At 36.4% G+C, this 11,510-nt stretch overlaps 1 protein-coding gene and 1 pseudogene across 1 annotated transcript; both read right to left on the bottom strand.

Moving 5' to 3' along the window:
- Window positions 1-5,571: 5,571 nt before the first annotated feature.
- On the bottom strand, window positions 5,572-11,190 carry LOC136282437 (uncharacterized). The gene is made up of 5 exons (XM_066170094.1): window positions 10,881-11,190; window positions 9,714-9,781; window positions 9,281-9,376; window positions 6,589-6,789; window positions 5,572-5,769 (listed from the first exon to the last, which is right to left on the bottom strand). Exons 1-5 carry the CDS (start codon window positions 11,188-11,190, stop codon window positions 5,590-5,592), a joined length of 855 nt encoding a protein of 284 aa, XP_066026191.1. The 3' UTR covers window positions 5,572-5,589.
- LOC136282158 (uncharacterized) lies at window positions 7,236-8,546 on the bottom strand (annotated as a pseudogene).
- Window positions 11,191-11,510: the final 320 nt, after the last annotated feature.

Here is an 11,510-nt window from a genome sequence, read left to right as displayed (position 1 = left end):
TTCTGGTGGGTTCCGTACTAGCTCTTACCACGTGGAGGAGTTTGATAATACAGCACGTTATCACAACCATCATGATGAAGCAAGCAACATTAAGTGTTTCAGTGTCCATAAAGTTTCAGTTCCTGCGGAAAAATTGAAACAAGCCTCTAAATAAGAGCCCAGCAAGGAAATAAAATGTATTTTAAATGAAAAATAAAACCTCTTAATTATTCACCAACCAGAAAAACTCTCTCTCCTCCAGACACACGACGGTTGGTGTTTAAAGGTAAAGGCCTCATTAACAATGGAAGCAAACAGATTTAAGAGCAGGATTTTAATCCTGCGGTTCTATAGGAAACGGGACCCATGAGATTACCGTCTTAGTATTCTAAATATTCTTAATACTGGTCTAAGAGGTAAACCACTTAATCTCATGACTGTTAAGTAGTATGATCAAGACGGAATGATAAACATTGTCCAGAGAAACAGATTAGTAATTTTTAATTAGTAATTAGTAATTTTTCAATGTACGGCAAAAAACTAGCTACGGGAGTAGCATGATAGAGGTGCAGGGGTAATTGAAACGTATAATGTCAAAATTGTATATCAGTATTAGCCTGCATAGTTGATGGTAGCCTGCGTAGCTGATAATTGTTTGTTTGCGCTCTAAAGCGTAGAAGACCTGTGGGAGGCAGAGTGGTGAGAGGTCTGGCATCGGTCCTATTTAATCAGGCCTCAACTGAAAAACCACATGCTGCGTAGCAGTTGCATGACAGGTCTTGTTTGGAATACAAATACACTGATCAGTTTTGGGGGTAATTGTTTCTCAGGTCACCTGCACATTCGTGCGATGAATTTTATCTGTTTTTTCAAAGGGCTTGTGAGTTTGATGGTAGCATGCCCGTTTTTTAACTTAATTTCCGTTTTTTAAGTGTTGAGCTGGGGAGTCATGCAACTACGCTGATTTTAACCTGAATACGATTTGTTGTTTTTCGTAATTATATCGTGCGAGGCGGGACGCTTTGGTTAACGCACAAAGTGCGGATAAAGCAGTCGAAAGTATGAAAAAGTAAAGAGGTCAATGCGAATGACAAATTTAACTTTCATGCAGACGACTGAGGAAGTCATCCATGCAATGATCTAAAATAAGCAACTCCTATTTTAGGGAAATCTTGGCATTTGATCTGATGGGGTTTAGAAATTTAATTGATTTACAAGAAGAACAATACATATTATTTCACAAAGCAATCCAAGCCTCGTGTGTATTTGAAAAAGGAATATAACTAATATATGAACATTAGAAGACTTGGAATGACTGACAATGAAAAGCGGATCAGAAGTTTAATCGTTAAATGATCAGTTATGGCTGAATGGTACAAATTTTCAGACGCATTGCCGACAATTGTCTAATTTAGCAAAATCGTCAAAATGAACAAAAACCGCGCTAAACTTGTCTATCATTTCTCATATAAGCTACGACAAGCGTGTAATTGAACTCAAATTAGTTTACTTAACAGGAAAAAATTATGTAAACACTCAAAACGGAATGATTAACACATCATCTGGAGAAACAAATTAATAATTTTGCAACGTACAACTGAAAACTAGCTAAAGGAGTAGCATGATAGAGGTGCAAGGGTTATTGAAACGTACGATGTCAAAACTGTACATTAGCATAATGTGTTAGCCTGTATAGTTGGTGGTAGCCTGCTTGCGAAGCTGATAAGCTATTAAATGATAATAGTTTGTGTGCGCTCGGAAGCGTAGAAGACCCGTAGAAGGCGAAGCATCGGTCGAATTTCATCGAGCCCCAGCTATCGACGTTAGAATTTCTACTAATAAGTTCTAGGCGTGATTGTTACTCAGGTCTCCTGCATTTTCGCGCGATGAATGTAATCTGTTTTCTCAAAGGTTTTATGACTTTGATGCTAGCATACCTCTTTTTTAACTTAGATTTCGTTTTTAAAGTGTTTAGCTGGACTTGGACTTGGAGTACGGTCAACTACGCTGATTTTAACCCGAAATACGATGTGTTGTTTTCCGTAATTATATCTTGCGGTGCGGGCCGCTCTGGTTAACGTACAAAGCGTGAGTAAAGCAGTCGGCAGCATGAAAAAGCAAAGAGGTCAATGCTGGTGCCAAATTTCAAGTTTCTCTGGTTGGTATCACGAATTGTTCGCACACATCCAGTTCAGCAGTTCTTTTTAGTTCTATACAGCAATCGTTGCTTTAGAATAAATCAAATGGTTTAATTGTATGTGTATATAAATGGCTCTTTATCCATAAACTGTACATTTATCATTTATTGACGAGACTTTGACGAGGTAAAAAAAAAGGAAAAAGGTTGAAATTATATGTAATTTGTTGTTTTTCCTTCCTAGGTAAAGAACGTTAGTAAGATGCCGGGTCCTATCGGACCTCCTGGCTACAACGGAAGTCAGGGGCCTGTTGGCCCCCAGGGAGCCGTGGGTCCCGCTGGTCCTAAAGGATCAGGAGACTTTAGTCAATGTCAGTATGACACTAAAGAAGAAAATAAGATCACTGGTAGCGATAGGATACTTGTACATATTGATGAACCAGCAGTAAGTGCATCTATACTTTACATATAAAAAAAATACGAATAGATAAATAAGCAGAAAAAAGGGATTTCTAAATATAACCTGTCTTTACCCTTTTTAGATCTCTTACAATCTAAGACTACAACCTCAATTACTAGGACTTAAACCTAATATTTCTGACTCAAGCTCAAGCAGGAGGATGTTGAACGATCTTGCACAATTGCTTTTGTGCTGTGAACAAATTTAAAAGATTAATGTAAGGCCCCGGCCTTTCTCGCCTTTGACATCATTGCTATAATGCACACCCACCATCGCATCTAGTCGCTTTAGTGTACTTAAAATTATTTTATTTTATTTTGATTGGCTGAGATAAATGCATTTTTTGAATAATATAGACAACATTTCGAAAATGTTTGTTTTGATTGAACGCTGTTCGTTCGACCAAATGCACAATCGTATTCGTAGGATCTGAATAGATAATATATAATTTTTTACAGTTGTGTAGGGAAGGTGCAAAACAGACAGAAAGATAGGAATCAGAGACTGAAAGGCACTTTAGCTGGTGTGGAATTTAGTGATCGATATCTTGGAATCCCGGATAATATCAATGTGTTTGAATCATGTTTCATAAGTGGGCAGTTGGTCCAAAGGATATTAAATTCAGACCGAAACGACAACGAAAAGACAAAGAAATAAAAAGAAAATATAAAATTACAAATGACGGTGTGCATAGTTGGCCAAATATTAATAGAAAATTTCGAAGTGTGATCCCAATTTTGCAGTTGGTAGTCTCGAAATGTAAATGTTCTCTACACTTTCATTAGTTTCCTAAAGAAACATTAATGAGGGAAATCGATGTAAATAAATGATGACTGCGAAACTTTGGTGATAAATCTGTTTATTCCATCCATACTTTTAACAGAACGTTTCGCCTTCCGGAGAAACAATTTGAAGCAAACGTTTCGTCTCATCTCTGTTCAAAACCTACCGCGCGGGCTATTTATATGAAGTCTAACCCAAAGCACGGTTTTGACCAATGGGCCTTAGGATTTCTCCAGAAGATGGTTGATTTAGCTAAATGATTGTTCTCCATGGTTTGCTTTCACCCATCTTTACAATGTTCACAAAAATAAATGTTCATATTAAAGGTCCAGCTAAATTGAGGATTTTTTAGGACGCGGTTTTATTAAGCCTTTACACCCAGACATCAGTATGCATATTCTCCATACTTTCCCTGTACATTTATTAAGGTTCTGTAAAGGAGAATTTGTTTAACAATCAAGAGCTTCTTTAGTTGTTTATTAGTTCCCTTATTCTCATGACCTTAATGTTTTATTCAATGGTGATCTTGTGAGGATAAATTAGGTGCCAGTCACTCCTAGGGGTTAAAGGGTTAAACAACGAGTAAACTTTGTTTAAATCACACGAACGCCAGTATTTTTATTTTGATAGATTTTCACACTTTCATCTAAGTACTGCTACTGCTGATGAGAGGTATTATCCAAAAACTCCTGACATTTTGAAATAAAGAATGGAACTAAAACTTAATTTTGCTTTGATTTCCTTCCTTGGCCTCGCCTTTCTACGTTTTTAAGAAGGCATGCCCTTAAATTTTTTCCCACTACGCTCAGTGACCCAGATCATCCCTGAATTTCAAGGTTACTTTGTGGAGCAAATTAAAGGAGGTCTCTGGCTCTACTTAAAACCCATCTCTGGGTTACGATTCACCTTTTAGTGGTGAATCGTAACCCAGAGGTTTCTTTTTCATTGACGTTAAAACAACATCATCAACAACAAAAATACCAACAACAAAAATACCAACAACAAGACTGTTATAATTGTGGAAATCGTGTAAGAGAACTTTAATCCCAATCCAGGGGCTGCAAAGCGTTTTGAAACGTGGAGGACGCGGGATGGAAGGAGAGGGGCTAGTTACGGAGAGCAACTTTTCTTCTACATTTTTTATTCATATCATTTCGACGTGATTTCCTCCTTTTGAAACAAAACTGATATGCAAAACTTGATTTTTTTTAGTGTGATTTTGTTGTTTCTGTTGTTCTCCGGGTTTTTATGTAATAGTTAGAATAGAGAGGGCTCGATAACTCGTCTTTAAGACGGAACCCTTATTTACCAGGAAGCGGCCGTGAATTTTCTTTTTTCAAGGTGTCAAAAATCAGAAGAGAGGTCACATGCAACAATGGTAGAATCGGTAATATTTTCTAATCTTTAGAAAGCCAATTTTATGCCTGAAACCGTCGCAGCAACAACTATATATATGTATATATATTGTGTGTATTGATGTATATGTCGAAATCTAGTAGCGCCCCTTAACAAATGCTGAAATCTGCATGGGCACGCTTCACGCTATCTATTCCGTGATAGTTGCTGAGTACGGTATGAAACCTAACAGTGTGTGTTGTACACACACAAAAAAAAGAAAACTCGAGCTTTTCTCGTAGTAATTCGAACTACAAGTAGATTTATGCAGAAACAATTCTAAGCGCTCTCGATTCTTTTGGATGATGGAAGATTCGGGCTTCTCCCAAATCAATTGTGACACAATAAAAATCTCTTAATTGTTATTTTCGTGTCACTGCCATTAACTGCACGTTCTATGCTGCTTGTTAATGGTACTAATCGTTACGTCATGACTACAGACAATAGTCTCCAGTCGCGTAATTTATAACGTCATACTAGCAGACACGTAATAGTAGTTAAATACCTACAGACAATCGTTTTAAAAGCACGCATTTTATTTCAGTAAATGGATTCACTTAACTTTAGTTCACTTCTAATTCTTATTTCACCATAAAGAACATTAGCAAAACCCTTTTTTTGTCCACAGATGATGCACCTTAGTGCACATTTGAAGAAATGTGGGAATAAATTCAATATTTTGTCCTCTAAAAAAAACATGGTGATTTAACCAGTTAGTTCTTGCTACATATTCAATCTAATTAAACGATTCTTCTCTTAGCGTTATGCAGCCGCTCTGAATAACTTAAAAACGTTATTTATTTTGAAATAGACGATATCTTTAAGGTTACAGTAACTACGTTGTTAAAGGGCAAATCCAATAGTGCAGGTAGCAACTACTTCCTCCATTGAAAAGTGTGGATTTTCCATCACAGACGCAAACGTATCTCCGGACGTTTCCACTTTGTACCCTCGATACAAGATTATACTCAGTGCCGTGATCCGTTGAGCATGTTACTGCCATTATCCTTTTATTCTGTTAACAAATAAAGAAATACACATTTGTTATGTTATCTATACTGGCAATCACATTATTACGAGTGTCTTTTTGGTTTGGATAAGCTCGATTAATTTTTCCATAAAAAAAAGATAAGAAAAATCATGAGATCACAATTAATAATATAAATGAAAAAAAGAAGAGTTAGATTTTCAATTTTACAGAGGCAAAGTCTGTGAATCACGCAAAATCCATTCAAACCTTACGAATACGATTGTGCATTTGGTCGAGCGAACAGCGTTCGACCGAAAGAAACATTTTCGAAATGTTGTCTATATTATTCGAAAAATGCAATTACCTCAGCCAATCAAAATAAAATAAAATCATATTAAGTACACTAAAGCGACAGGATACGATGGTGGGTGTACATTATAACTAAAATTTCTAATGTAAGAAAGGAAAGGCACTACATTACTATTTTGAATTTCTTCCCTTCACGAAAGCAATTGTGCAAGATCATTCAACACCCTCCCCTCCTGATTGGGCTTGTTCAGAAATACAAGATTCAAGTCCCCTAGTAATTTAGGTCGTAACCTTAGATTATAAGAAATATCAAAGGGGTAAAGACAGGTTATATTTAGAAATACCTTGTTCTCTGTTGATCTATCAGTTCGTAGTTTTTTAAATGTAAAGTAAAGATGTACTTACTGTTGGTTCATCAATATGTGCAAATATCCTATTGCTACCACTGATCCTATTTCCATTTTTCCTTTCATACCGACATTGACTGATTTACCTTTTTTATCCTTTCATTTACCTACTCATATTTTTTTAAATATAAAGTATACATGTACTTACTGTTGGTTCATCAACATGTACAAGTATCCTATTGCTACCAGCGATCTTAGTTTGACTTTTTTTTTCTAATTGACATTGACGTAAGTCTCCTGATCCTTTAGGACCAGCAGGACCAGGGACTCCCTGGGGGCCGACAGGCCCCTGACTTCCGTTGTAGCCAGAAGGTCCGATAGGACCCGGTATCTTTCTAACGTTCTTGACCTAAAAAGGAAAATAATACGTACGTCTAAATTCACCCTTTTTGCGTTTTTTTACTTCGCCAAAGTCTCTTCAATAAATGATAAATGTATAGTTGATGAATAAACAAATAAAGACATAAAAAACAAAGGGGGTCTGCCATTGGGTGAAAATTATGGGCTCCCTAAAAGACGCAACAATGACATACTTTGGAGATCTAGAAGCATGAACTGGTTCTTGGCTAAAATAGGTAGTGGCAACGTTTGACATATAAGTAAATTAAGCGGATCATTTTATGCTGACTGGTTGATTTGCTGGCCTAAGGCGATGCAAAGGCAACTAAGTTGTTTTTTTTAATTGTTATTTCCCCACTAGTCTCGCTGAATGTTATGCTTAGAAAAAAGTTGAAAAAGCAGGGTGTTTCAGTAGGAGTGATAAGTAAGCTCAGGAGCAAATGGACACCTGCTTAGCTATGTTATATAATGTCCTATTATCTTAAACCGTAGAACAAGCAATAGAAAACAAGGCACCTTTTCAGTCATGTTTTTATGCACTTTCTTTAACTGTGTCAGGAGAATCGTCTGCGTTGAGTTCACCAACATCCGAACTCCTAGAAGTTCCCTAACTGTGGAATTTTGGGCTAGTTCCAAGGTCATGGATTGTTCTTGAGACATATTCCTCATATCTTCCCGAGTGTCATTCAGCATATTGGTCAAGTGCTGGATCAACTCCGAACTTTTTTTAATATTGCTAGACTTTTCTTCCTCCATTTTAACTCTAAGTTCAAGTTTTCCAAAACGATTCGTTATCTGAATGAGGAAAGGTATATCTTATTAAGCAGTTATACAAGAATTTTGACGTAATACCAGATTAGCGAAGTCGAACAATAAATGCAGATATATATTTTAAAAGATGGAGAGGGAGAGCAGGATTAGAGCCTTACAACCAGTGTAATTTTTCAATTTTCAACAGAGGGACTCTCTAGGAAAATAAGTAAATCTCTCTTAATGGTTATGATTTGATCAAATGAAGGCATTCATTAAATACATATTGCAAACGCATATGCTTACGTTTTTCCTTTGTGATTTCAGTGAAGAAGATAAATAGTCACCATGGGCAATTGTTTTATTCAGCTTGAGTGAAAAGACTCTTGTTTCACTGTTGACTTATCAGTTCAAAATATTAATTCATTCAAGTCATCGATTTTTTTAAATTGAATTAAAATTGAGCTGAAAGATGCCTTAAATTAAAATTTCCTTAGTCGTGAGGGTTTGGCGACTCACACAGAGGTCAAATCTGGCGAAAACCAAGATATTCAGTCAGAAAAACCTTGATTTGGGTAGATTTCTCAATTATTAATTTCGGCCTGAATAGAACTCACCTGTCCCAAGGGTAGGGGGTTAATAGGAATTCTCCAGCTTTCTCCAAGAGAAAGCAACAACCACAATAACAGCAACAACAACGATTAACCCGATTATACCTTGTTTTCGAATTCTTGCAGAGATGTGTTCGTTTTATCCAACAAACTTCCTTCTGTCTGCTTTACATCTTGCCGAATTCTTTTAAACTCCTGATCAACCTGAAATGAAATAGCCTTTTTAGGAATAAAGCTTGTACACTGTGTTCATACCTTCTCTGAATATTTTAGTCTTTAATTTACAATCTCAGATCGCACTTTATTTGTTCTCTAACCACTATTGACATTCAACTGGCTAGAAGTCTAGCTAGAAGTCATGTTGGCTCTGAGTGGCTTTTACCAACGGAGCTACGAAGCCATACATTGGGAGCCAGGCCAATTTTAAAGGTTTCCTCTAAAACCCATGCCTAGGCTTCATTCCCGCAATTGCTAAAATTGCCGCTCATCTGCGAGGATTATGGCTTTATTTCCTTTCAATCTTCAGGACAAATAAAACTTAAGTGTCCACGGGAAAGAAGAATCCTCCAAGTTTGCTTCGACTCAACGGGTGGTTTTGCACTTCAGTTGGTAATGGCGCCCGACGAGTATCTGGGAGGCACTGGTTCGAATTCCGTCGAAGCCCAAATTTTTTTCCGGTTTCTTTAATGTAGCATTTTTTAAATCTTAAACAACTGTACTCGCAGACATTCTTATGTGAGTGTTCTGCGAATTTTTCAAAATTCTAGCTATTTTTCTTCTGGTTTAAACAGCAGCTGCCTGAGATTGCCAAACATAACATGCTTTCTGAAGTTTTTTTTAATTTTAATTGTCTTTGACATGTCAATATCAATGAATTTATTGAATATACTCAATGTATTCAATATTCTTAGAATTTTTTGTGTAAACAATTTTCGAATTAAAAAAACGCGTGATTTTTTAACAAACGTGAAAATTGAAAGACGAACAAACAGATGCAACAACAACAAAATAACAACTAAAAAGCAAAATTACTATGTCTATGATTAGAATAGGTGTTCCCTTCAAGGATTCTCGCGAAATAGTGTCAAAGATCTCTTACCGACCTAAAATTATAACGATTATTTAAATTCATTTTTTTACCTTCTGATCCAGTTTAAGGATTTGTTTTTGAAAATCAAAAAACTTCTGATGTACAGTTCCATTAAGGATGAGCCACAATTCTGCTGTATTTTTGCCCTGAAAATAGGTATCGAATAACACAAAACCAATAAATGTAATTATTTACCGGGAGAAGGGTTTTGATCTTATAAAATGATTTTCATTACATTGTCGAGTCAGGGGACGAGAAAGGGCAAAAGAATAAAAGAAAAGAATTCGATCTGCACCCTGAAAAAAGCCAAAAAAAAAACCAACGGAGAAAAATAGTTTTATAATTATTTGGATAATTATTTGTCGTAGCTGTGTAGAAAATGTTTGAGATCCTCAATCTAGTGTAATTACTGGGTGTAAAATATACATCAGCGAGCTTTCCAATTTTACCTGTTACTTCAAATGGCAAAAAATATCCTCTTACCGAATATTCTCGCACAACTGAGAGGTTCCTTTTCATCTCTTGCACATTCTTTTCAAGCTCTGACACCCCTGTGGAAATGAATACATGAAAGAAGAGACCATATCAAATTTGCACGACGCAATTTACATTTTCCTTGGACGAAGGGATGAAAACTAAAATATTTTACCGGGTAATCTTTTCTTCACTGGGAAGCTGATAACACGGTATTATAAACATATTTCTGAAACGTAAGTCCTTTCCTTTGCATTCTTTGGTCGCCAAGCTGACTTTAAAAATGTTTGAAACATTGTCAAAATCTCCATTTGACAGTTCTCAAGGGAAATTTCCAACCCTTTTTGAATGCTGAAATCGAAATTGATTGCCAACGTCCTTAAAAACAAAAATAAATGAAAAAAAGGTGTTCGAAAATTAATTAATTAATTTAAAATATGCTTTAATTGCCTTGCGCTGTTAAATGGACCTGTCTTGAGATAGACGACTTTGAACTCACAACACCAGTTGCTTAGGGTGGAATTTAGATTTGGCACGGACGAAAACACTCTTTGATTGGATTGATTTAACTGATTTTTTGCTGAAAAAATACTGTCGGCTCCTCAAGAGGGAGACTTCTTGTTGGCCTTCTAAAAATACAATTATTTTCTGGACCAAAGTGCTTCATCCAGGGATAAATCTCTAACTCTTTGTCCAGCGCTATACTTTCCGAGAGAGCGATATGTACAGCAACTAAGGAAGGCGAAATGCGAAAATCAGTCAAACCGACAACTATTCTTTAACAAGCTATTATTTCCAAAAAATGTTGCGCAAAATTTAAACAAAGACTGATTAAATATAAAAAACTAAATTAAAGAATTGGTGTAACATTTTCGTTATAAAAGGGCACATGCGTTATACTGTACTTTTTCAAGGAGCATAAGACATTTAAGCTGTACGGCCATAAATTACCAATCATTGGTCTTTTTTTTCTCAGTCGAATGTTCACTTACAATCATACTTGCAAAACGTGATACCTTGAAGCCCTTTTCTTTCCCATATTTTTGTCTTTAGTCTAAATCATGTCTTTTCCCATTATCGGGTTTGCAATTCGTGGTAATGATTCTTGTTTTGAGCCCCAAATTCCTAAAGAAGTTGTCTATGCAACGGGTAGAATAGAGATGCAAGTCTTCCTACCCTGAAGAGCGCCATGATCCGTTGGAAAAGTCGAGGAGGTGTTGAATGTGTTAGACTTCATCATGACCAAAGCTAAAACCAAAGCTGCTATAGCTGTGAGGAAGGCTGTAGTGCCAACTGCAATTGATATGAACAGAAGTCGCCGAGTTACATCTGTATTTGATTGCCAGGTATATATAGGCTGGGATTGTTCTCGTTCGTTAATCTCCTCTCTTTCTCCGAACGTTCCAAACCAACCGGTGTTTTCTGCAGTCACGGTAGCTGAGTTATCACTTATTTCTGCACTACTTCCCTTTTTAATCAGCTCCATCTCGACGAAAAAAACGTCCTTTCACCCACCGCCTGCCTAGATTAAATAGTGATTGTGGGTTGAGGATGCTAATTATTTTTCAGTCGTACTTTGCCTTTAAGTCTAAAATCGATTGTTCTCGTTCAATGGTGGATTCGTTGTAATGGAATAAAGCAGTTCTCAAAAGAGCATTCACTCTTAAAAACAGAAATCTTAACAAGTATTGTCGAAAAGCATTAAGCTGTTGCAGTTGAATTGATAAGTGATATATGTGTGCTCCACTCCAAGAAAATACAAATTGTTCGAATTTTGCGCATGATGAAACGCATTGTTTATAATTC

Source organism: Pocillopora verrucosa, chromosome 7 (assembly GCF_036669915.1).
Source record: "Pocillopora verrucosa isolate sample1 chromosome 7, ASM3666991v2, whole genome shotgun sequence".
Classification (NCBI taxonomy): Eukaryota; Metazoa; Cnidaria; class Anthozoa; order Scleractinia; family Pocilloporidae; genus Pocillopora; species Pocillopora verrucosa.
This window is presented reverse-complemented; position numbering and strand designations above follow the sequence as displayed.

What these genes read in the sequence shown, in the direction of transcription:
- LOC136282437 (XM_066170094.1), bottom strand. Translation starts at nt 11,190, where the DNA reads ATGGAGCTGATTAAAAAGGGAAGTAGTGCAGAAATAAGTGATAACTCA. An exon ending in CAGTTGTGCGAGAATATTCG is followed by an intron (nt 9,377 to 9,713) that starts GTAAGAGGATAT and finishes ACCTATTTTCAG; the next exon opens with GGCAAAAATACAGCAGAATT. An exon ending in TACATGTTGATGAACCAACA is followed by an intron (nt 5,770 to 6,588) that starts GTAAGTACATGT and finishes ATTTGTTAACAG; the next exon opens with AATAAAAGGATAATGGCAGT.